At 43.1% G+C, this 21,905-nt stretch overlaps 2 protein-coding genes across 2 annotated transcripts in view; one reads left to right on the top strand and one right to left on the bottom strand.

Moving 5' to 3' along the window:
* Positions 1–1,577, top strand: part of LOC311109895 (interleukin-1 receptor accessory protein-like 1) — a gene marked incomplete at both ends in the record, with an annotated part of 264,081 nt that extends 262,504 nt beyond the window's left edge. Inside the window, one exon of the mRNA XM_084152912.1 lies at positions 835–1,577. Within this exon, the coding sequence (XP_084009038.1) occupies positions 835–1,577 (743 nt within the window). The remainder of the gene's footprint in view (positions 1–834) is intronic.
* Positions 1,578–20,136: 18,559 nt separating this feature from the next.
* LOC311109908 (nuclear receptor subfamily 0 group B member 1-like) lies at positions 20,137–21,481 on the bottom strand (the record flags this gene model as incomplete). The annotated part of the gene is made up of 2 exons (XM_084152922.1): positions 20,137–20,449; positions 20,929–21,481. 2 exons carry the CDS (start codon positions 21,479–21,481, stop codon positions 20,208–20,210), a joined length of 795 nt encoding a protein of 264 aa, XP_084009048.1. The 3' UTR covers positions 20,137–20,207.
* Positions 21,482–21,905: the final 424 nt, after the last annotated feature.

The following is a 21,905-nucleotide window of genomic DNA, read 5'->3' on the forward strand; positions in this document are numbered from 1 at the left end:
TAGCTCTTTCTCTCCTTTTCACTTTATCTCTCTCTCCCTCTCTCTCTCTCTCACATACAAACACCTACCCACAGATCCATTTCTCTCATATTGTTATCACTATTGAGTTATTGTGACTCAGTAGGTCTGTAATAGCCATTAGAGCAGCAGGTTAGAACATTCAGTATAACAAGGCTATGGGCTCTGATAGGTCAACCTATTGTCTGATGTTGTGTTTGTGTGTCTTGTGGTTTTTGGCTTATTTCCCATTCTCTCTGTTTTTCTCAATATTGGCTTATTTATTTATTTTTAACGTAAAATGCATGCTCTATGTCCTGTTATGATGCATTAGATTTAAAGGCAACACTTCCATTTAAATATCCTATTTAGCTAGTCAAACTCAATAGAATGCAATAGCAGGCAGCATCAACAAGTGGATGATAGACCATATCTTACATACTATACATACAGACTAGAATATATATATGATATATTTATATGATATATGATATATTTAGCTGTATTATTATTTTGAATACTGTAACTTCTTTCATTTCTTTCTTGCCTCTCTTTCTTTCTCTTTCCCTCTCCTTCCCTCCCTCCCTCCCCTCTCTCTCTCTCTCTCTCTCTCTCTCTCTCTCGCGCGCTCCCTTTCCTTCCCTCCCCTCTCTCTCTGTATCCCTCTCCTTCCCTCCCCTCTCTCTCTGTATCCCTCTCCTTCCCTCTCTCTCTGTATCCCTCTCCTTCCCTCCCTTCTCTCTCTGGATCCCTCTCCTTCCCTCCCCTCTCTCTCTGTATCCCTCTCCTTCCCTCCCTCCCCTCTCTCTCTCACTCCCTCTCCTTCCCTCTCTCCAGCCTATATCGAGGATGTGGCGCGCTGTGTGGACCAATCCAAGCGCCTCATTATCGTCATGACACCCAATTATGTGGTGCGGCGTGGATGGAGCATCTTCGAGCTGGAGACCCGCCTCCGGAACATGCTGGTCACCGGGGAGATCAAGGTGATTCTGATTGAGTGTGCCGAGCTGCATGGCATCATGAACTACCAGGAAGTGGAAGCGCTCAAACACACCATCAAGATGCTGACCGTCATCAAGTGGCGTGGCCCCAAGAGCAACAAGCTCAGCTCCAACTTCTGGAAACACCTGCAGTACGAGATGCCCTTCAAGCACATGGAGCCCATCATCAGCAACGAGCAGGTGCTGGACGTCAGCGAGCAGGGCCCCTTCGGCGAGCTCCAGACCGTCTCCGCCATCTCCATGGCAGCAGCCACCTCCACCGCCATGGCCACGGCGCACCCGGACTTGCGGAGCACCTTCCACAACTCCACTCTCAACTACCACACCCAGATGAGGCAGCAGAAACATTACTACCGCAGCTACGAGTACGACATGCCCCCCGGCGGCACACTGCCTCCCCTCTCCACCCTGGGTAACCAGCACACCTACTGCAACATCCCTATGACTCTGATCAACGGACAGAGGCCCCACGGCCAGGCCAGGACACCCAGAGAACAGAGCATCGAGGAGGCACACGCCAATAACGTCATGCTACCGCTGCTGCCACGCGAGACCAGTATATCCAGTGTCATCTGGTGACAGCACCAGGCTGGCGTAGGGACAGATGGGACATATGTAGAAGGAGATTTAGCTGGCAGAGTGTGTGGTGGTGGTGCGACAGAGACCCTTAGAGCACTAGAGAACGCTGCTGTGGAATTTGCACCAGGATTCAAAGGGGGAAATCAACAACACAGGACAAGTCATTCTGTCAGACTAAGACGACGTTTGTTCGACAAGGACTAAGGAGGATTTGGCGTGAAAAGGAGAACCCGTTTGGTTTGAGATGCCTGTACACACACACAGACACACACAGACACCAACGCCGATGTTCATTTACCCAGAAACTCAAGGAATACAGGGTCTTGTACATATATTTTATATTTCTTAATAGCGTCAGTATTTTTCTGTTATTTTCTTTTACCTTTCATTCACCAGTTTTTATCATCAAATTTCTACGTCTGTTTTGATTTATGGTTTCAATTTTTTTGTATTTGGGTATGAAAGTGAAACGATGGTCTGTGAGGTCTATTGGCTGAACTGTTGTGATTTTGATCTTGACTTGTAGTGGAACAAGTGTAGTTTGAACGCTCTTTGTTTTTTAACAGTTATGGCAAGAAAATGTCATTTTTTGTTGTCCTGGTTACATAGATGGAATCTTCTTTTATTGGGACTCTTAAACAAAACTAGAATATGCAACAGATGAAGAGGCCTGGGAGTATGCAAGATATGAATAAATGAACCGACCAATCAGGACACTACAGAGACTGGTGCTAGACTTGGTGTGCAAGTGTTGCAGCTCTCACAAGCATAGTGACATTTTCTTTTCAAAAGACAGCCTTTCTGTTCAGCTTAACAGAGAAATATATCACCCTAAAAACAACTATGTGTATTATTTTATGAGAAAGTATATTTTTGTAACAAAAATATTTGCTTGGAAGTACATACTTATTCACATTCTCATCCCACTAATGACAGAAATAGAGTAACGTGCATTCTGTTTTCTACATTATTTTGCTAAGCAGTTCCCTAATTGCATAGCAGACAAAGTGGATTTTTGAGTCCTTCAATAAATATCTTATCTTACTGTAAAGATGAAGAAATACAAAAGCATTTGAGATGTTTTCATCAAGTCCTAATATCATTGTTGGGTGGGGGGCAATGTATATTTGTGTTTCAAAGACTTTTCCATAACAGAGTAGTGTGCATAGTAACTAGATGTATTCAACCTGATATATGTCAATGTATTTAAAGAAAAAACACTGTTCACACTCGAAAACGTTCATCAAAGCAGATTCGTGATAAGTATCTTCATTTCCCCACCGCACATGAATACCAGATAACCTCGATGTAGTGCCTCCCTGATTTCTATGGAGAAGGACAGCAGCCATTTGAAAAGACGACACACTGAACACAGTTGACTTCCAAGATATGTTCAGAGTGTTGTTGTCATATGTTCCTATAAGAAGAAATCTTTAGCATACCATGTGACAGTCTGTCAAACAGACCAAAATACAAGAACAAATCATGGCGTTAGACCCAAGAGAAATTTATCTCCACACATGATGTTCAAATTCAACTTAAACCCCTTGAAATATCCAATGGTCCGTAGCGGTATGAGGAAATTCAAGATTATCCTTATTATTCTTCAAGCAAGTGAGACCAAAGCTAAAATTGTGCTTGTGAAGAAAAAATATCTGAAATCCACCACATGATCCACATTAGGGCTTGTTTTAGGGCTTTACAAAGTTTTCTGGTTAGTTTCAGATTGGCCAAAATATGATGTCATGAAGTCCAATAAAGCAACACTAAGAACTACTCAAAGACCCCAATGTTGTTGTTTACCAGGACTTGGTAAAGCTTGGTTGGGAGGTGCTTTAGTGGTGAGATTAGGCCTGTGTTGGGTCGGTCCTGACACAACGCATGTCCCTATAATGTTGCCATGGTTAAACTAATGTAAACAGTCTCCAAGAGAACCTCTGAAAGAAATAAAGCGACAGACTGTGCTATCATACACTCCACAATCAAGTCATACATAGTTCTGTAAGTCGCTTTGGATAAAAGCGTCTGCTAAATGGCATATTATATATTATTATTCTTGTGAACCCTATGATGTACGAAACGATCATTTACGGGATCCGACACAGTTATTCGATATACTGTAATATCTGGTATCGTATCATTGTTTTATTGATACTTTATAATGTTAGCAGCTTCTAAACAGAAACAGTGAGGTAGTGTTTTCAATCCCTTGTAGTGCCAAACATTATGCAAAGTGAATTAACCTATACACAATGAGTAAACACTGTAAGAGATTTCTTTGTCCCCCTCGGTCTGCAAAAATGATTGGTTTTTCAATTTCCCTTTGGTTTAACTTTTCAGTGTTGGTCTTTTTCTTCAATGTACTGTACTCAGTTGGCTGCTTGGTATATCACTGAGAAGAACGTCAATTTCCAACTGTCATAACTGCCTGACCTAACAGAAAACAAACAGTAACGTTTGATCCATTCGAGAGAGCGCTCCTTTAAGGTGTGGATTTCTTGTATTCTATGACATTGTGTATATAAATCAAAAATGGTAATAAGATGAAGACAATCTAGCCACATTCATAAAAAACGATGTTTGCATTTTCAGAGTGAGTGGCAAACTTGTTTTATGAACCTTTCTGGTAATGATAATAATGATATTAATGATGATCATAATTAATAATATATAGCACAGAATTATTCCAGGCACTTTCACAACTCTGAGACAAGATTACGGTTCTATTGTCTCTCCAGTTTCTGATTCATTTCGTTTTTTATTATGTACCTGCAATGTTAATTAAAGAGATACTATTATTATTAATAATAAAAACACATTTAATAATTGTTCTTTAGACCTCTCTACTTGCATCTTGACATCAACAGTCTTGTTATGATGGGACACCAAGTCAAATGCTGATTGCAATCGCTGATTTTCATTTAAAGGAACTGCCCGGTGAAAATCTAACTTTTATAAGTTCATATTCTGTTAACACATATCCAAATAATGTTGCTGACTCGGATACTTGTATTTGTGGCCAAAGCATACATTGGAGGAGAAAAAAAACACTTCCAAAACCCCATCTCAAACTTGTATCTCAAACAGACCGTTTAATAAATGCTTGCTATTTCCTCATAGAACATGATGTCATCTCCCTGAGGAGGATGAGCTGGCCAATCAGCGGTCTAGAGGAGGATGAGCTGGCCAATCAGCGGTCTACTTGCATTAATAATTTTAATGACCGGTATACACCCACACCATTCTACCATTCTGTTGTTGGGGTACGCCCACACCATTCCAACACAAAAAAGCTGCTTTTTAACATATTAAATTAAAACATTTTGGAAGGAAAACTATTTAATTATAGGTCATATTTCATAGAAATTTAGAAACACTGGGCAGTTACTTATTCACTAATGATGTAGTTATGATGTAGTTCCTCTCCCATTACATTTAGCTTCTGCTAAATTCCTACTCCACTCTTTGGTGTTGAGGTAACTGGGGAAACTGTATGTTGCAGGAAAACACTGTAATCTTGAGCCCCGGATAGATCCAACCATCACTGTAATGTTGCCCCCCCGGCACTGGCTGTGACGGCAGAATTCAGGCCGCTATACTGGACCACAGCAGCAGCAGCTAAGCTTGTGATCATGTCTGTACATCACACACACACACACACATACACACACACACAAGTACACACACACACACACACAGAAGACTGAAAAGATTTAGCATGGGTCACCAAATCCTCAAAACATTATACAGCTGCACCATCGAGAGCATCCTGACTGGTTGCATCACCGCCTGGTATGGCAACTGCTCGGCATCCGACCGTAAGGCGCTACAGAGGGTAGTGCGTACGGCCCAATACATCACTGGGGCCAAGCTTCCTGCCATCCAGGACCTATATAGTAGGCGGTGTCAGAGGAAGGCCCAAAAAATTGTCAAAGACTCCAGTCACCTAAGTCATAGACTGTTCTCTCTGCTACCGCACGGCAAGCGGTACCGGAGCGCCAAGTCTAGGTTCAAAAGGTTCCTTAACAGCTTCTACCCCCAAGCTATAAGACTGCTGAACAATTAATCAAATGGCCACCTTCAGGCTCTGCTCAATCCCTACACCCCAACCCGTGTACTCTGTTCTGCCAACACTGGTCTCTTGGCCCTCCTACCCCTACTCATCCCAGTCCAAGCTCTTCTCTGTCCTGGCACCCCAATGGTGAAACCAGATTCCCCCTGAAGCTAGGACAGCAGAGTCCCTGCCCATCTTCCGAAAACACTACCTCTTCAAAGAGTATCTTAAATAAAATTAGATAATAAGATTAATAATAGATTCTACTAGCGTCTGGAACTCTATTGGAGGGATGCAACACCATGCTTCCACGAGAAATTCCATCACTTGGTGTTTTGTTGATGGTGGTGGAAAACGCTGTCTCAGGCGCCACTCCAGAATCTCCTATAAGTGTTCAATTGGGTTGAGATCTGGTGACTGAGACGGCCATGGCATATGGTTTACATAATTTTCATGCTCATCAAATCATTCAGTGACCACTCATGTCCTGTACTGTATATCACACACACACACACATACGCACACACACACATACACACATGCACACACATACACACACACACATGCACACACATGCACACACGCACACATACACATGCACACACAAACACACACATACACACACACACACATAAATACTGTAATCATGGATGTGTCAGAGTTCAGACAATGGGGGGGGCTACTGCACTCACTTAAATGGCACCTTTCTGCAACGAAACATTCCAACCAAGGGAATGCATAGTCGGTTCCTGTGTTTTTTTCACATTGTGCCTGTTGCCACAGCAACCATGCCCTCACAAGTAAATGTTTGAATATTGGTGGTGGTGGTGGAGGGTTTGGGTTGGGGGGCTTCGAGAGAGGGTGGAGGGATGGAGGGGGTTAAACTGGCAAGGTGGAGGTGCTGCTATTGTGGAGGAGTAACCCCCATAAACACCAGCTCACCAACAGCCTGTGTTTGCGTTGTGATCTGGCTGCATGGGTAATTGGCTGGCTCCAGAGAATACCGACCAAACAAGGAGCAGCAATCCTCCATATTGGAGCCTAATTAAGCTAATTAAATCAGGTCTTTGCACCGTACGGAGGGAGGGAGGAAGGCGTGCTCCATCATTTACACCGAGATCTATTGATAAACGTTGAGCTGTACAGTACGTGATGTTTATCCTGTATTGTTTGTTCATATGACGTGCTAAATTGATAGGCTTTTAGAAATAATAGACTGACATGACACATTCTACTGGCCCTCTGTGGTGAGTCATATTTCACTACTGGTTTCCTGGAGCTATGGCAGCAATCTAATATTGATTACATGACAGTGTGTGTGGGATCTGATTGCAGGACACACAAACATATATTTCATAATTTCTGGAAGGAAATTGTACGAAAGAATGGCAAGAATCAAAGCTTTTGAAAATCTTCTTTACCGGTAAATGTTTCCAGTATGTTAGTGTGTATTCCATTTATGATGTGCTGTATATATTTTGTGTAGTGTATGTGAGTCATGGTTTGTGTGAGTGTGTACGTGTGTGTACATATTTGTTGCACTGAGAGGAGGGGCCAGTTGTTTATGACTACCGTGTGAACTGCTGACGCTGGCCGGTTCCCTCCTGGGTGAGCAGAGCAGAGCAGAGCGGTACAGGAGCCATAACTCAGTGGACTGCTATTAAACCTGAAGACGACAATCAATACGACTCCTCATTCTGCCCAGCGACTCTCTCAATCAGCCAGGGACCCGTCGGTCCGTCGGAGAATCAGGCTAAATCAGGTGAGTCACAGCGTTGCTGCAAAACATCCCAAGAACGCTCCACTTGTAAGACCTCACCTCACCGGGCCTTGCGGTGAAACCAGCCAAACATCCTTGAAGAAATCAGACCTGGCCGTGCATGTGCGTCTATCTGTGTGGCTTCCCAGAGAGGGGACGCCAGATGTTTTCATTTAGAATGAAGTGTCTCCGTGTGGTTCTTTAGCTTCTGTGGTTTTTCCCTCCAAATAAAATCCTCTTCACTTCATTATGATGTCACGGCATAACGAGCTCCCCATTCAAACGCACATGTGCTGCTGCTGCTGGGAAGCTCCAGCCATATAGCAATGCTACTTGTAGGACGTTATTCACTCTGGCAGTTTGGTTTTGGTATTTTATTAGGATCCCCATTAGCTGTTGCGAAAGCAACAGAACATTAATAGACATGAACAGATCAAGGACAGAACTACATACATTTTAAAACGGCACACATAGCCTACATATCAATACATACAAATAGGGGAGAGGCGTTGTGCCGTGAGGTGTTGCAAGTTAGCGTTTTTCGTCATGAATCTTGTTCTGGAAGTAGTTGTACAGAGTGGTCAATAGCTGGCACAGCCACAAAGTCATAAAATCTGATTTTAAACCTAATCTTAAACCTAACCTTAACCACACTGCTAACCCTAATGCCTAACCCTAACCTTAAATTAGACCAAAAAGCACAGGTTTGACTTTGCAGCAGGCTTATCTAAGGCGAAGTCGCTCAGTTCTGTCTCCAGGACAAGACTCATGACAATAAACGTCAACCTGCCACTTTTTCACCAAATGTAGCCCTTTCCTGCAGTCAAATGACCTAGTGGCCCCATGGGTTGAATGTTATTAATATGTATAAAAAAGAATTGGGGGGGGGGCAACAATTCGGTGTTTCTATGTCAAACTGTTTTGTTATATTTCAGTCTTCTGTGACGGTTATAAAGTGTAGTATTGGGATGCAAACTCATAATGTTTTACATTTCAACTCCATATCTGACATGGTACAGGTGTCTTCTTTTTGTAAGCCCATAACCATGTTTGTGAGGTGTATACTTTTGTTTCAAAGTAGATTTGTTTAAAACTACCAAGAAACACTCTGTGTGACCCTGATTTAGCCCGCTGCAGTAAAAGGTTAAACAGTGTTTCATATAGAAATACACTATATATACAAAAGTATGTGGACACCCCTTCAAATTAGTGGATTCAGCTATTTCAGCCACACCTGTTGCTGAGAGGTGTATAAAATCGAGCACACAGCCATGCAATCTCCATAGCGAAAAACATTGGCAGTAGAATGGCCTTACTGAAGGGCTCAGTGACTCAACGTGGCGTCTTCATAGGATGCCACCATTCCAACAAGTCAGTTCGTCAAATTTCTACCCTGCTAGAGATGCTGTTCAACTGTAAGTGCTGTTATTGTGAAGTGGAAACGTCTAGGAGCAACAACCACTTAACCGCAAAGTGGTAGGTCACACAAGTTCACAGAACGGGACCGGCAAGTGCCGAAGCGCATAGCGCTAAAAAATGGTCTGCCCTCGGTTGCAACACTCACTACAGAGTTCCAAACTGCCTCTGGAAGCAACGTCAGCATAAGAACTGTTCGCCGAGCAGCCGCACACAAGCCTAAAATCACCATGCACAATGCCAAGCGTCGGCTGGAGTGGTGTAAAGCTCGCCGCCATTGGACTCTGGAGCAGTGGAAACGCGTTCTTTGGAGTGATGAATCTAGGGCTGTTTTTCATGGTTCGGGCTAGGCCCCTTAGTTCCAGTGAAGGGAAATCTTAACACTACAGCATACAATGACATTCTAGACAATTCTATGCTTCCAACTTTGTGGCAACAGTTTGGGGAAGGCCCTTTCCTGTTTCAGCATGACAATGCCCCTGTGCACAAAGCGAGGTCCATACAGAAATGGTTTATCGAGATCGGTGTTGAAGAACTTGACTGGCCTGCACAGAGCCCTGACCTCAAACCCATCGAACACCTTTCGGATTAATTGGAACACCGACTGCGAGCCAGGCCTAATCGCCCAACATCAGTGCCCGACCTCACTAAGGCTCTTGTGGCTGAATGGAAGCAAGTCCCCGCAACAATGTTCCAACATCTAGTGGAAAACCTTCCCAGAAGAGTGGAGGCTGTTATAGCAGCAAAGGTGGGACCAACTCCACATTAATGCCCATGATTTTGGAATGAGATGTTCGATGAGCAGGTGTCCACATACTTTTGGTCATGTTTCACATTGCAATACATGTTCATATAAAGTAAATGTCTTTCACATTGCAACAACGCTCACATTACTTTTGATATGATTCTCTTCTCTTTTGTTACTATACATTTTACTATTACTTAATCCGACTGCTCTTAATTGATGATCACTTAAACGTTTGGTAAACCTATAGATTTAACATGTCAACTGGTTTGTCTACTACAGCTTCTGAGAACTACATAAAGAAAATGTATGTCTGTAAAGTAGAAACACAAAAAGTATGATACTGTATATACTCGAATGTACTACTATGATGATGACTATTATGATTTCAAATATGATATTGACAAGATCAGAGATGTACAGTATGTATCAAATCAAAGTGTATTGGTCATGTACACAGATTAGCAGATGTTACAGCAGGTGCAGTGAAGGGATTGTGTTTCTATCTCCTACAGTAATACAACATCAATACAATACAGGACCAATACGCAAATAATCTAGAAAGTAAAAAACAAGAAAGAAATCCATCCCCTATACAGTAAACATGTATCCAAAATAAAGTTGCTTGGGGGGGGGGGGGGGGGGGTCTCTTATGAACTGAGCTATGTACAAGACCACTACAATACATGCATACAATACAATACTGTACAATACAATACACGATTACAATACAGGTGGAAGATGTACGATTGCCATCCCCATGAGCGTACCACCCTCCTTGAGGCATGTAATGATTTCAACCCAGACCGACAGTACCAGTCAAAAGTTTGGACACACCTACTCATTCAAAGGTTTTTCTTTATTTTTACTGTTTTCTACATTGTAGAATAATAGTGAAGACATCAACACTATGAAATAACACATATGGAATCATGTGGTAAGAACCTTCAAAATGAGATTCTTCAAAGTAGCCACCCTTTGCCTTGATGACAGCTTTGCACACACTTGGCATTCTCTCAACCAGCTTCATGAGGTAGTCACCTGGAATGCATTTCAATTAACAGGTGTGCCTTGTTAAAAGTTAATTTGTGAAATGTATTTCCTTCTTAATGCGTTTGAGCCAATCTGTTGTGTTGTGACAAGGTGAGGGGGTATACAGAAGATGACGTCCAAGTCCATATTATGGCAAGAACAGCTCAAATAAGCAAAGAGAAACGACAGTCCATCATTACTTTAAGACATGAAGGTCAGTCAATACAGAAAATGTCAAGAACTTTTAAAGTTTCTTCAAGTGCAGTGGCAAAACCATCAAGCGCTATGATGAAACTGGCTCTCATGAGGACTGCCACAGGAATGGAAGACCCAGAGTTACCTCTGCTGCAGAGGATAAGTTCATTAGAGTTAACTGCACCTCAGATTGAAGCCCAAATAAATGCTTCACATAGTTCAAGTAACAGACACATCTCAACATCAATTGTTCAGAGGAGACTGCCTGAATCAGGCCTTCATGGTCGAATTGCTGCAAAGAAACCACTACTAAAGGACACCAATAAGAAGAAGACTTGCTTTGGCCAAGAAACACAAGCAATGGACATTAGACAGGTGGAAATCTGTCCTTTGGTCTGATGAGTCCAAATTTGAGATTTCTGGTTCCGACCGCCGTGTCTTTGTGAGACGCATAGTAGGTGAACGGATGATCTCCGCATGTGTGGTTCCCACCATGAAACATGGAGGAGGGGGTGTGATGGTGTGGGAGTGCTTTGCTGGTGACACTGTCTGTGATTTATTTAGAATTCAAGGCACACTTAACCAGCATGGCTACCACAGCATTCAGCAGCAATACGCCATCCCATCTGGTTTGCGGTTAGTGGGAATATCATTTGTTTTTCAACAGGACAATGACCCAAAACACATCACCTGGCTGTGTAAGGGCTATTTGACCCAGAAGGAGAGTGATGGAGTCTGCATCCGATAACCTGGCCTCCACAATCACCTGACCTCAACCCAATTTATGGTTTGGGATGAGTTGAACGGCAGAGTGAAGGAAAAGCAGCCAACAAGTGCTCAGCATTAGTGGGAACTCCTTCAAGACTGTTGGAAAAGCATTCCTCATGAAGCTGGTTGAGAGAATGCCAAGAGTGTGCAAAGCTATCATCAAGGCAAAGGGTGGCTACTTTGAAGAATCTCAAATCTCAAATATATTTTGATTTGTTTAACACTTTATTGGTTACTACATGATTCCATATGTGTTATTTCATAGTTTTGATGTCTTCACTATTATTCTACAATGTAGAAAATAGTAAAAAATAAAGAAAAACCCTTGAATGAGTAGGTGTGTCCAAACGTTTGACTGGTACTGTAGGTCAGGCTTGGATTCGCCATGCAAAAAGGGTTTTCCCCAGGTGCATGAACACTGAGGATATTTACTGTGATTTTGATGAGAACCTATGGCCAAATGCTCCAGACAGTCTTGATGCTAACTAGTGCTGCTAAACATGTGTCTTTCCTTTCTTTCATTTAGTTACATTGTATAAGATGCATTCAATGATCACACCTTTGATCAGATATGGGATAGAAATGACTGAAACGATGTCCAGTCCATTTTAATGGGTAGTGCAAGTGTATTGCCTAATGTGAAAACAGTCATGTACTGTCATTTACAGTACTGTAGCATACTATATTCAAAGGGCAATTTTGAAATATCTATCTTACATATTTTCTCTTATTGGATTAACTGGTTGTTAAAATAACTACATTGAGAAGATATTATGTTGTATTTTTGTGAATAAACCAATATACTCATTAAAATATAACAGTAAACTTATATTTTGGATCAGTGATTGTGTGGTGAAAGATGTCAACAAACAAAATGAATGCACAATTGAAGGTTTTGAATGTAAGACTGGCTGTGTTACAAGTGTTACCAGTTTGGAGTTTTGTACTGAGTTTAGAAAATTCCCCACATTTGTGAAAAGGGTACCAAAGCGATAAAAAAACTGTAGCTATTCATTGCTCTCTCTCTCTCTCTGTGTGTGTGTGCGTGTGCGTGTGTGCGTGCGTGTGTGTGTGTTGATTCAAAATGGCAGGTGTACTGTAGCTAGAGAAATAAGAGCCAGATCAGGAACGTAGTCATTCATTGTGAAACACTGTCATCTGTTGGTCATGGCTTGAATTGTAGCCTACATGATGTTTATAGTCACACTAGTCTGTTTCACCAGTCAGCCCAAAGACCACAACTCTTCTCTGCATAAACAAACACCTGGATTTGGTCAAGACATAAGCAACGTGAAGAATAGACCTGTCACATATACCCTACTTGTAGATATCGCTGGGCCCCTCTCTAGCTGGCCCCTGAACAGACGAGTGTGGCCTACTACAGTGAATGAGGTCACTCTGATCTATAGTTTTTGGGGGCCAATTTAAATCCAGATGGATTACCACTGTCTGCACCACTGTCACCGTGGAGGCTGCTGAGGGGAGAACGGCTCATAATAATGGCTGGAATGGAGTCAGTGGAATGGTATCAACCACATGGAAACCACGTGTTTGATATGTCTGATGCCATTCCATTGACTCCATTTCAGCCGTTATTATGAGTTGTCCTCCCCTCAGCAGCCTCCACTGGACTGTCACCAAGACAACGTTTCTAGTTGTAAACAAATTCCTTTTTATAAATCCCAAGCTTTAGTAATTTGAGCACACTGAAAGCTTGAGCATGGGTTGTGAGTGTGGGTTACCAAGGCAAAATGGCTGCTGCTGTGAGAGTGAATAAAAATGTATATATTTTATAAAGTAGCTGCTGCCCTCCCTGGCTATGAACTCATTACACCGATGGCCTCCATCGGTCTGAAAGACAGCTCTCCCCATCTCTCTCCCTTGTCCCCCTCAGATGATGACATCACACAGCGTCCCCCCCTTGGTGACAGCAGCAGCAGCAGCAGCTTACAGTCAGCCACACACACACACACACACACACACACACACACACCACACACACAAAGACACACTGCAGCGGCACACAGAGTGCTGTGACAGCTGTGTTTTTACAAGCCTGCAGAGTAATAATTAACTCGTTATCATCTTTGGCAATTAAGAGCTTAATTGGAAAGAAAGCAGAGAGGTTGTGGAGGGAGGGAGAGAGGGAGGGAGGGAGAGAGGGAGAGGGAGGGAGGGAGAGAGGGAGAGGGAGAGGGAGAGAGAGAGGGAGAGGGAGGGAGGGAGGGAGGGAGAGAGGGAGAGGGAGGGAGGGAGAGAGGGAGAGGGAGGGAGGGAGAGAGGGAGAGGGAGAGGGAGAGAGAGAGGGAGAGGGAGGGAGGGAGGGAGGGAGAGAGGGAGAGGGAGGGAGGCAGTGAGGTACAGTTGGTACAGAAACAACCCTGGGAAATAAACCAAGGGGCGTCTCATGCCACTCATCCTCTGTGGAGATGACCGATGAAATGGTTTGTTCGACTTCCTCTCAACGTGACACACACACACACACGTCCCCCTTCATTAGCATAAATCCTACTCCGGTACCTTCTCCCTCTCCACCTCCTCAGCCCGACTTAATTCCCAAGGAGAGACGTCTCAATACACCTGGGGCCAGAGGAAGGGAAGGGAAAACAGTTGGGCACCAGCTTGACGACATAAATTAAATAAAGCGTAAAGCAGCGGAATCCTTGCTGAATAGAGGTGTGTGTATTTAACTGTCAGAACAAAGTGGCAGCAGACCTCTGTCAGGGTGAATGAGTATATTAGTCACTGTGCCTGTTTATAATTGACACCCTGAGATTATCCTGTTTCATGCAACTTTCAGAGGGAGAGGGGTATAAAGGAGGTAGGGAGAGGAGTATAAAGGAGGGAGGGAGAGGGGGAAGGAGCTGCCCGGTGCGGTGGGGAGCCCCTTCCAAAGGGGGAGGAAATAGGAAAGAAAGAGCTTAAAACTAATTTTAAAAAACATCTCAGCGGAATATACATGATCAGGCAACAATGCAATTATTGTATCAATGAACCAGTGGGTTAAGCCCGTAGCACCTCCTTATAAGAAACACAATGTAAGGAAATGTGCCACTCCTACACAGGTAATACACAGGTTGGCCTCTATTAAATAACAGCAATTATGCCACTCCTACAATTGGCTGAATTATTGCCTGAATTATCTCTGTGCTATTCCAAAAGAAGCAATAAACAGCATGGTTTTTATATCTATCTACTCTCATATAGATCATCCAGTGAGGAAATCAATTAGCTGAGCAGATGCTGCGTTTAGGGTTGAAATGTTGCTAATGTATTATTCATTATCAACTCCTACAGGTGGAGGTTTATTGGACGAATCCTTCTCTTATTCATAAAACAGAATCAAAGCCATTTGAGTTTTTCTTCCCAACAGTAGCATAGTATCTCTGCTCTTACTCTTTCCCAGTGTAGTTTACAGTTGCCAGCTAGCATTAACACAGTGATGCTGTTTCACCGGGCGTCACACAGAAAAGGACCCACAAACCACCTCTGACACCAACTGACGAGGCACAGCAAGGGGAAAATGTGATCTCTTCTTCTCATTATGTTCTCTATGACAAGACACAGCGATGGGGAGACAGGGGTATTATACTGTAACTAGGGCAGAGCTGATACCACGGTTTAGGTTGACAAGAGAAGAGGAGATGAGAAGTCTATGGGGGAACTGAACTCTAGGGAGCAGATTAATTAGAGAAGGCATGCAGAGAGAAGCCGTGCACTGCAGAGACAGAGAGAGCAGGTCTGTGATGCCCTGGAAGAGGCCTGCTGCACTGACAGCTCTGCCTGGCTCCTGCCTGGCTCCTTGGGATCAGTCCGTCATGATCTCTTGCCTCATTTGAAATGGGATGGGATCACTTAGGGATTCCATGTGTCAAACACTGACTTAAACTACAGAGCTAGGAAGATTGAGAAAGTGAGATATGGATCTCTTTGGGGGACTGAGATGTCAAAGTGTGGTTTGATGTGAGTATTGCACCGTAGGTTGTTCTGAGGCATGCAGAGCTCTGCTGGATGGATTCAGAGCTGGGTTATTCTGAGATATGCAGAGCTCTGATGGATGGATTCAGAGCTGGGTTATTCTGAGATATGCAGAGCTCTGCTGGATGGATTCAGAGCTGGGTTTCAGAGCTGGGTAGTTCTGAGGCATGCAGTGCTCTGCTGGATGGATTCAGAGCTGGGTTCAGAGCTGGGTTCAGAGCTGGGTTCAGAGCTGGGTTCAGAGCTGGGTGGTTCTGAGGCATGCAGTGCTCTGCTGGATGGATTCAGAGCTGGGTTCAGAGCTGGGTGGTTCTGAGGCATGCAGTGCTCTGCTGGATGGATTCAGAGCTGGGTTTCAGAGCTGGGTGGTTCTGAGGCATGCAGTGCTCTGCTGGATGGATTCAGAGCTGGGTTCAGAGCTGGGTTCAGAGCTGGGTTCAGAGCTGGGTTCAGAGCTGGGAGGTCAGATGGGTGGTGCAGAAATAAGGCTACTCCCGGATTCATTTCTCAGAGTGTCTTTTCAAGATTGAAAATAATTAATTTTGATAACGCTTTACATTGAATAGCTCTTATGTGTAACAGTAGATATTGTAGTGACAGCATGCTTGCTTTGTATTAACATGGTAATAGAATTAACCTTAACCCTAGCTTCATGTCCACATCCCAGTTCAACCCTAACCCTAACCTCAACCACAACCCTAACCCTAACCTTAACCAGTGGAGTACTGCAGTTTCGTTGGGCCCCACTGCATTTTGGGGATTTTGGGGTGGGTGGGGGAGTTAACTTCCTAAAATTCTAAAAAAAAATCCATGGTGCAAAGAGAAACATTTGCGGTTTTATAATGCTATTCTACACATTTTGCAATGAAGCTGAGAGAATTTTGCATTTTTAAAGATAATTTCCTGCAATTCTACACATTTTGCCATGAGGCTGAGAGAAAATGTGGCATTTTACAACTAAATTTCATTTTTTTTATGCCGTGGCTTATGACGTGTTCATATGCTATCTGGGGAGGGGGTGTGTGGTACGCGGGGCTGCGGGGGGGTGTGGTATGTCGGCCAGTGACCTTAACCCTAGCTTCATGTCCACATCCCGGTTCAACCCTAACCCTCAACCCTAACTCTATCTCAGGGATAGGAAACTGGCCCCCCTTTTGAAGGCCCTCGGATCAATATTATTATATGTTTTTAGGAGCTCAGTCGGGGTTTCAACTTACTGTTGAGAGTTAGAATAGTAGAATACACAAGGTGCAATTTTGAAATTCGGTTGTACATTAGCAGTTTCTCTCTTATTATGTCAGTCACTGATCGTCAGTCAATTAGCCCATGTCAGGTAACATTTTTTAGATTGCTAAATTAGTTTAGCGGTCAGCTATCTACAGTGAGGGAAAAAAGTATTTGATCCCCTGCTGATTTTGTACGTTTGCCCACTGACAAAGAAATGATCAGTCTATAATTTTAATGGTAGGTTTATTTGAAAAGTGAGAGACAGAATAACAACAAAATAATCCAGAAAAACGCATGTCAAAAATTTTATAAATTGATTTGCATTTTAATGAGGGAAATAAGTATTTGACCCCCTCTCAATCAGAAAGATTTCTGGCTCCCATGTGTCTTTTATACAGGTAACGAGCTGAGATTATGAGCACACTCTTAAAGGGAGTGCTCCTAATCTCAGCTTGTTACCTGTATAAAAGACACCTGTCCACAGAAGCAATCAATCAATCAGATTCCAAACTCTCCACCATGGCCAAGACCAAAGAGATCTCCAGGATGTCAGGGACAAGATTGTAGACCTACACAAGGCTGGAATGGGCTACAAGACCATCGCCAAGCAGCTTGGTGAGAAGGTGACAACAGTTGGTGCGATTATTCGCAAATGGAAGAAACACAAAATAACTGTCAATCTCCCTCGGGCTGGGGCTCCAAGCAAGATCTCAACTCGTGGAGTTGCAATGATCATGAGAACGGTGAGGAATCAGCCCAGAACTACACGGGAGGATCTTGTCAATGATCTCAAGGCAGCTGGGACCATAGTCACCAAGAAAACAATTGGTAACACACTACGCCGTGAAGGCCTGAAATCCTGCAGCACCAGCAAGGTACCCCTGCTCAAGAAAGCACATATACAGGCCCGTCTGAAGTTTGCCAATGAACATCTGAATGATTCAGAGGAGAACTGGGTCAAAGTTTTTTTGTCAGATGAGACCAAAATCGAGCTCTTTGGCATCAACTCAACTCGCCGTGTTTGGAGGAGGAGGAATGCTGCCTATGACCCCAAGAACACCATCCCCACCGTCAAACATGGAGGTTTGGGGGTGTTTTTCTGCTAAGGGGACAGGACAACTTCACCGCATCAAAGGGACAATGGATGGGGCCATGTACCGTCAAATCTTGGGTGAGAACCTCCTTCCCTCAGCCAGTGCATTGAAAATGGGTCGTGGATGGGTATTCCAGCATGACAATGACCCAAAACACACGGCCAAGGCAACAAAGGAGTGGCTCAAGAAGAAGCACATTAAGGTCCTGGAGTGGCCTAGCCAGTCTCCAGACCTTAATCCCATAGAAAATCTGTGGAGGGAGCTAAAGGTTCGAGTTGCCAAACGTCAGCCTCGAAACCTTAATGACTTGGAGGCGATCTGCAAAGAGGAGTGGGACAAAATCCCTCCTGAGATGTGTGCAAACCTGGTGGCCAACTACAAGAAACGTCTGACCTCTGTGATTGCGAACAAGGGTTTTGCCACCAAGTACTAAGTCATGTTTTGCAGAGGGGTCAAATACTTATTTCCCTCATTAAAATGCAAATCAATGTATAACATTTTTGATGTATGTTTTTCTGGACTGATCATGTCTTTGTCAGTGGGCAAACGTACAAAATCAGCAGGGGATCAAATACTTTTTTCCCTCACTGTAAACTTGTTATCATGGTCGAATTACTGTCCAGGGGGCCCCATTGATTTTGTTAGTCAGTCTCACTCAGATATCATATTAAAAACTGCAAACATTTCTCTCCGCCCCATGGCAAAATATGCAGAATTGCAGTAAACTTGCTTAAAAACTGTAACATTTTCTCTACACCCCAAGGAAAAATGGATAGTATGGATGTGGGTAAGCAGTTCAGAGTTTTTGTGGCCCCCACCCCCATCAAAGTTGCCCTGCCCTCGCTTCATGTCCACATCCCAGTTCAACCATAACCCTTGCCTCAACCACAACCTTAACCCTAGCTTCATGTCCACATCACAGTTCAACCATAAACCTTGCCTCAATCACAACCCTAGCCTCAACCTCAACCCTAACCCTTAACCACAACCCTAGCCTCAATCAAAACCCTAACCCTCAACCACAACCCTAACCCTTGCCTCGACCACAACCCTAACCCTCAACCACAACCCTAACCCTAGCCTCAATTACAACCCTAACCCTAGCCTCAATCACAACCCTAACCCTAGTGTTTCCATGGGAACATCTTTACTCATAGGGGACCTCTCTGTCGTTGTTTGTGGATATGTTCCTAAATATTGCATTTCAACATCCATACACTAAGCAATTAACCTTTTCTGGACTTTTTTCATCTGTGTGTGTTATGTATTTTGCCCTGTCTATGTGTAGTGTGGCGTCTCTTCCTCCTCCTCTTCCTGCTCCTCCTCCTCCCACTCTTCCTCATCCTCCTCCTCCTCCTCAGATGAACATGGGGCACGTTGATCACATTTATCATCAGGCCTCACCACCACTGCCTGTTGCCTCCTCCCACGGCCTCCGCCCAGCGTGTCGTCACGGCAACACCTCTCAGGCCTGGCAGCCTTCCCCTCTCCTTAATGCATGACTGGTAGCCTAAACACCTCACCTCGGGTCCATGCCACTCTGGATGCCCACAGCCACCTGACATGTGCCTCCTTGTTCCATTGATGTGTGTGGCATGTGGTGTGGGTATGCTAACAGCCTGGTCTTGTCCTGACACTGGTTGGTACCAGACACGTGTTGTGACCCACCTCACCCTCACTAGATGGTACAGCAGCCCCTCCTAACGGACCGACCCAGTCCAATGACCTGTCCTGACATGAGATGCTACGTCCTTGGTGTCTGGAGGTGTGTTGAATGAATGCATGTCATTAGAAACACTGTTAGTACTACTGCTGTTTTTAACATATTCACAGTACCTCATAAAGAAGTTTATAACCTAGACAGTTCAGGAGCTGTGGGAGTGCTGAAAGCTTTGGGATTGATGTAGTTGTCAATGTCTGCAGGAATGGAAATGTATTTCTCTAGACTGTGGGCGAGCATTGCCCTCTTGAGGTGAAACACAGTAATGCATTATCACTATCAGCATTATCCAGGTAATGTTTTGCAATCAAATATGATTTAAATTATTTTGCATCTATGTCAGCATTATCCAGGTAATGTACTGCAATCAAATAAGATTGAATGTATTATGCAGCTGTTATTAGACATAACTTCAGACATAACTGTAGGCTATAATTTAAAAAAAGATGATATAGGTTGATAAACTGAAATAACCACATGCAAAGTTCAGCAAACACTTTTATTTTACAAAAATAAGATGTGTTATAGCAAAATAAATCTATATGGATAGCAACCCTATACACCTGCCTGTTGTTATTCTGTTCACCCTCCAGGCCAGTCCACAGCTCGGTCTATATTCAGTCTCTAAACAGTTTATTCAGTCTATTTTCCGTAAAACATTTCGAGTAGAAATTCATTCATGCTGACCGTGCCGATGACAGGTTTGAAGAAAAGTCCAGCAACGACGTTTGCATTGATGGACCGTAGCATGGAGAGCGCGATGAATAGTTTAGTGAACCTTGTAGCGTCTCTTCGGTGAGTGACTTTCACATATTCATTAAGGGCTTGATGCGCTTCGCTCTGCAATGCCTGAATGTAGCTTTGACACCGGAGCTCTGCAATGTCTAAGGAGAGAATAAAATGGAAGTTATAATCAGAAACAATTATGGTGAACTCAAACGAGTCAATAAGAGTCGCATAGTTAATAATAGCCCATTCATAAACTAATAATAATAATAGGCTCCTACTAATAATTCTAATAATTATAAAAACAATAACAACAATATTTATAATGATAATAATAATAATGATAATAATAATAATAATAATAATAATAATGATGATGATGATGGTAATTAATATTATAAAAACAATACCAAAACAACAATAATGATAATAATAATAATAATAATAATAATAATAATAATAATAATAATAATAATAATAATGATGATGATGATGGTAATGAATATTATAAAAACAATAACAAAAACAACTATTATAATAATAATAATAATAATAATAATAATAATAATAATAATAATAGGCTTGCTAATAATAATAAAACCAGTAAATACACCATAAAGCAATTTGTTTAACAAACCTGGATTGAAGAGAATGGCTCCCTTTAAATATGCGTATTCTTTGGTGCTGATGTCCAGTCCCCAACATTTATTCAAAAACATTTGTATTCCTTGGACATCAGTGAGAGAAACGCCTTGGCTACTGCGCCCGTGCGCGGTCTCCTGTCTTCCTTGTCCGCTGGTTAAAATCTTCTGTAACATACTGGGTTCTGGCGTCTCCATGGTCTCGAAGTCCATCATGTCCTGCGCCATGCCCAAAACGAGCAGCTGGGCCCAGCTGTTGCGCACGAGCTGTAACTGGTCCTCCGCAGGAAGTTCCCGAAAACAAAGTACATTTTTAACGAACTTCAGCGTTTTTAAAAGCACTGCCGACGCTGCTTTACAGGTTGTCTGGGGAGAACGGAGAACCACTTTCTTCTTAGATCCACACGAACAAACCTGCTGTTGAGGGACGGCCACCCTCGCGCGCCCCTGTGAATGCTGATTATATTGGTTGTCGTTTTTCAAAATGCTGTAAAGGATGCTTCTTTGTCCCCTTTCGCCGAGGCACTGGCAGCTGTCAAAGCAAGCCATCCCGTCCGTCTGTTGATAACTGGCAAATACAACCCTGGCGACGTGGAAGGTGAGGTTTTATATTTCCTTCCTCCCCATTGACAACTTGTTTAGACTTTATAAATATTCGACACCTCCCACCCAGTTCTTCACAGGCGCACCACTAGAGGGAGCCAGACAGCCAGTTGACACCAAACCAAACAAGTAGTGCAAAGTGGTCACATACAGAACAATAGACAATTGCTGGATTATGCGAAAGACACCCTGAATTAGATTTTCTAAATAATTAGGATATATAGTGCATTCGGACAGTATTCAGACCCCTTGACTTTTTCAACATTTTGTTACATTACAGCCTTATTCTAAAATTGATTAAATTGTTACTTTTTTCTTAATCAATCTACACACAATACCCCATAATGACAAAGCGAAATGTTTGCTAATT

Source organism: Coregonus lavaretus (genome assembly GCF_964263955.1).
Source record: "Coregonus lavaretus genome assembly, chromosome: 35".
Classification (NCBI taxonomy): Eukaryota; Metazoa; Chordata; class Actinopteri; order Salmoniformes; family Salmonidae; genus Coregonus; species Coregonus lavaretus.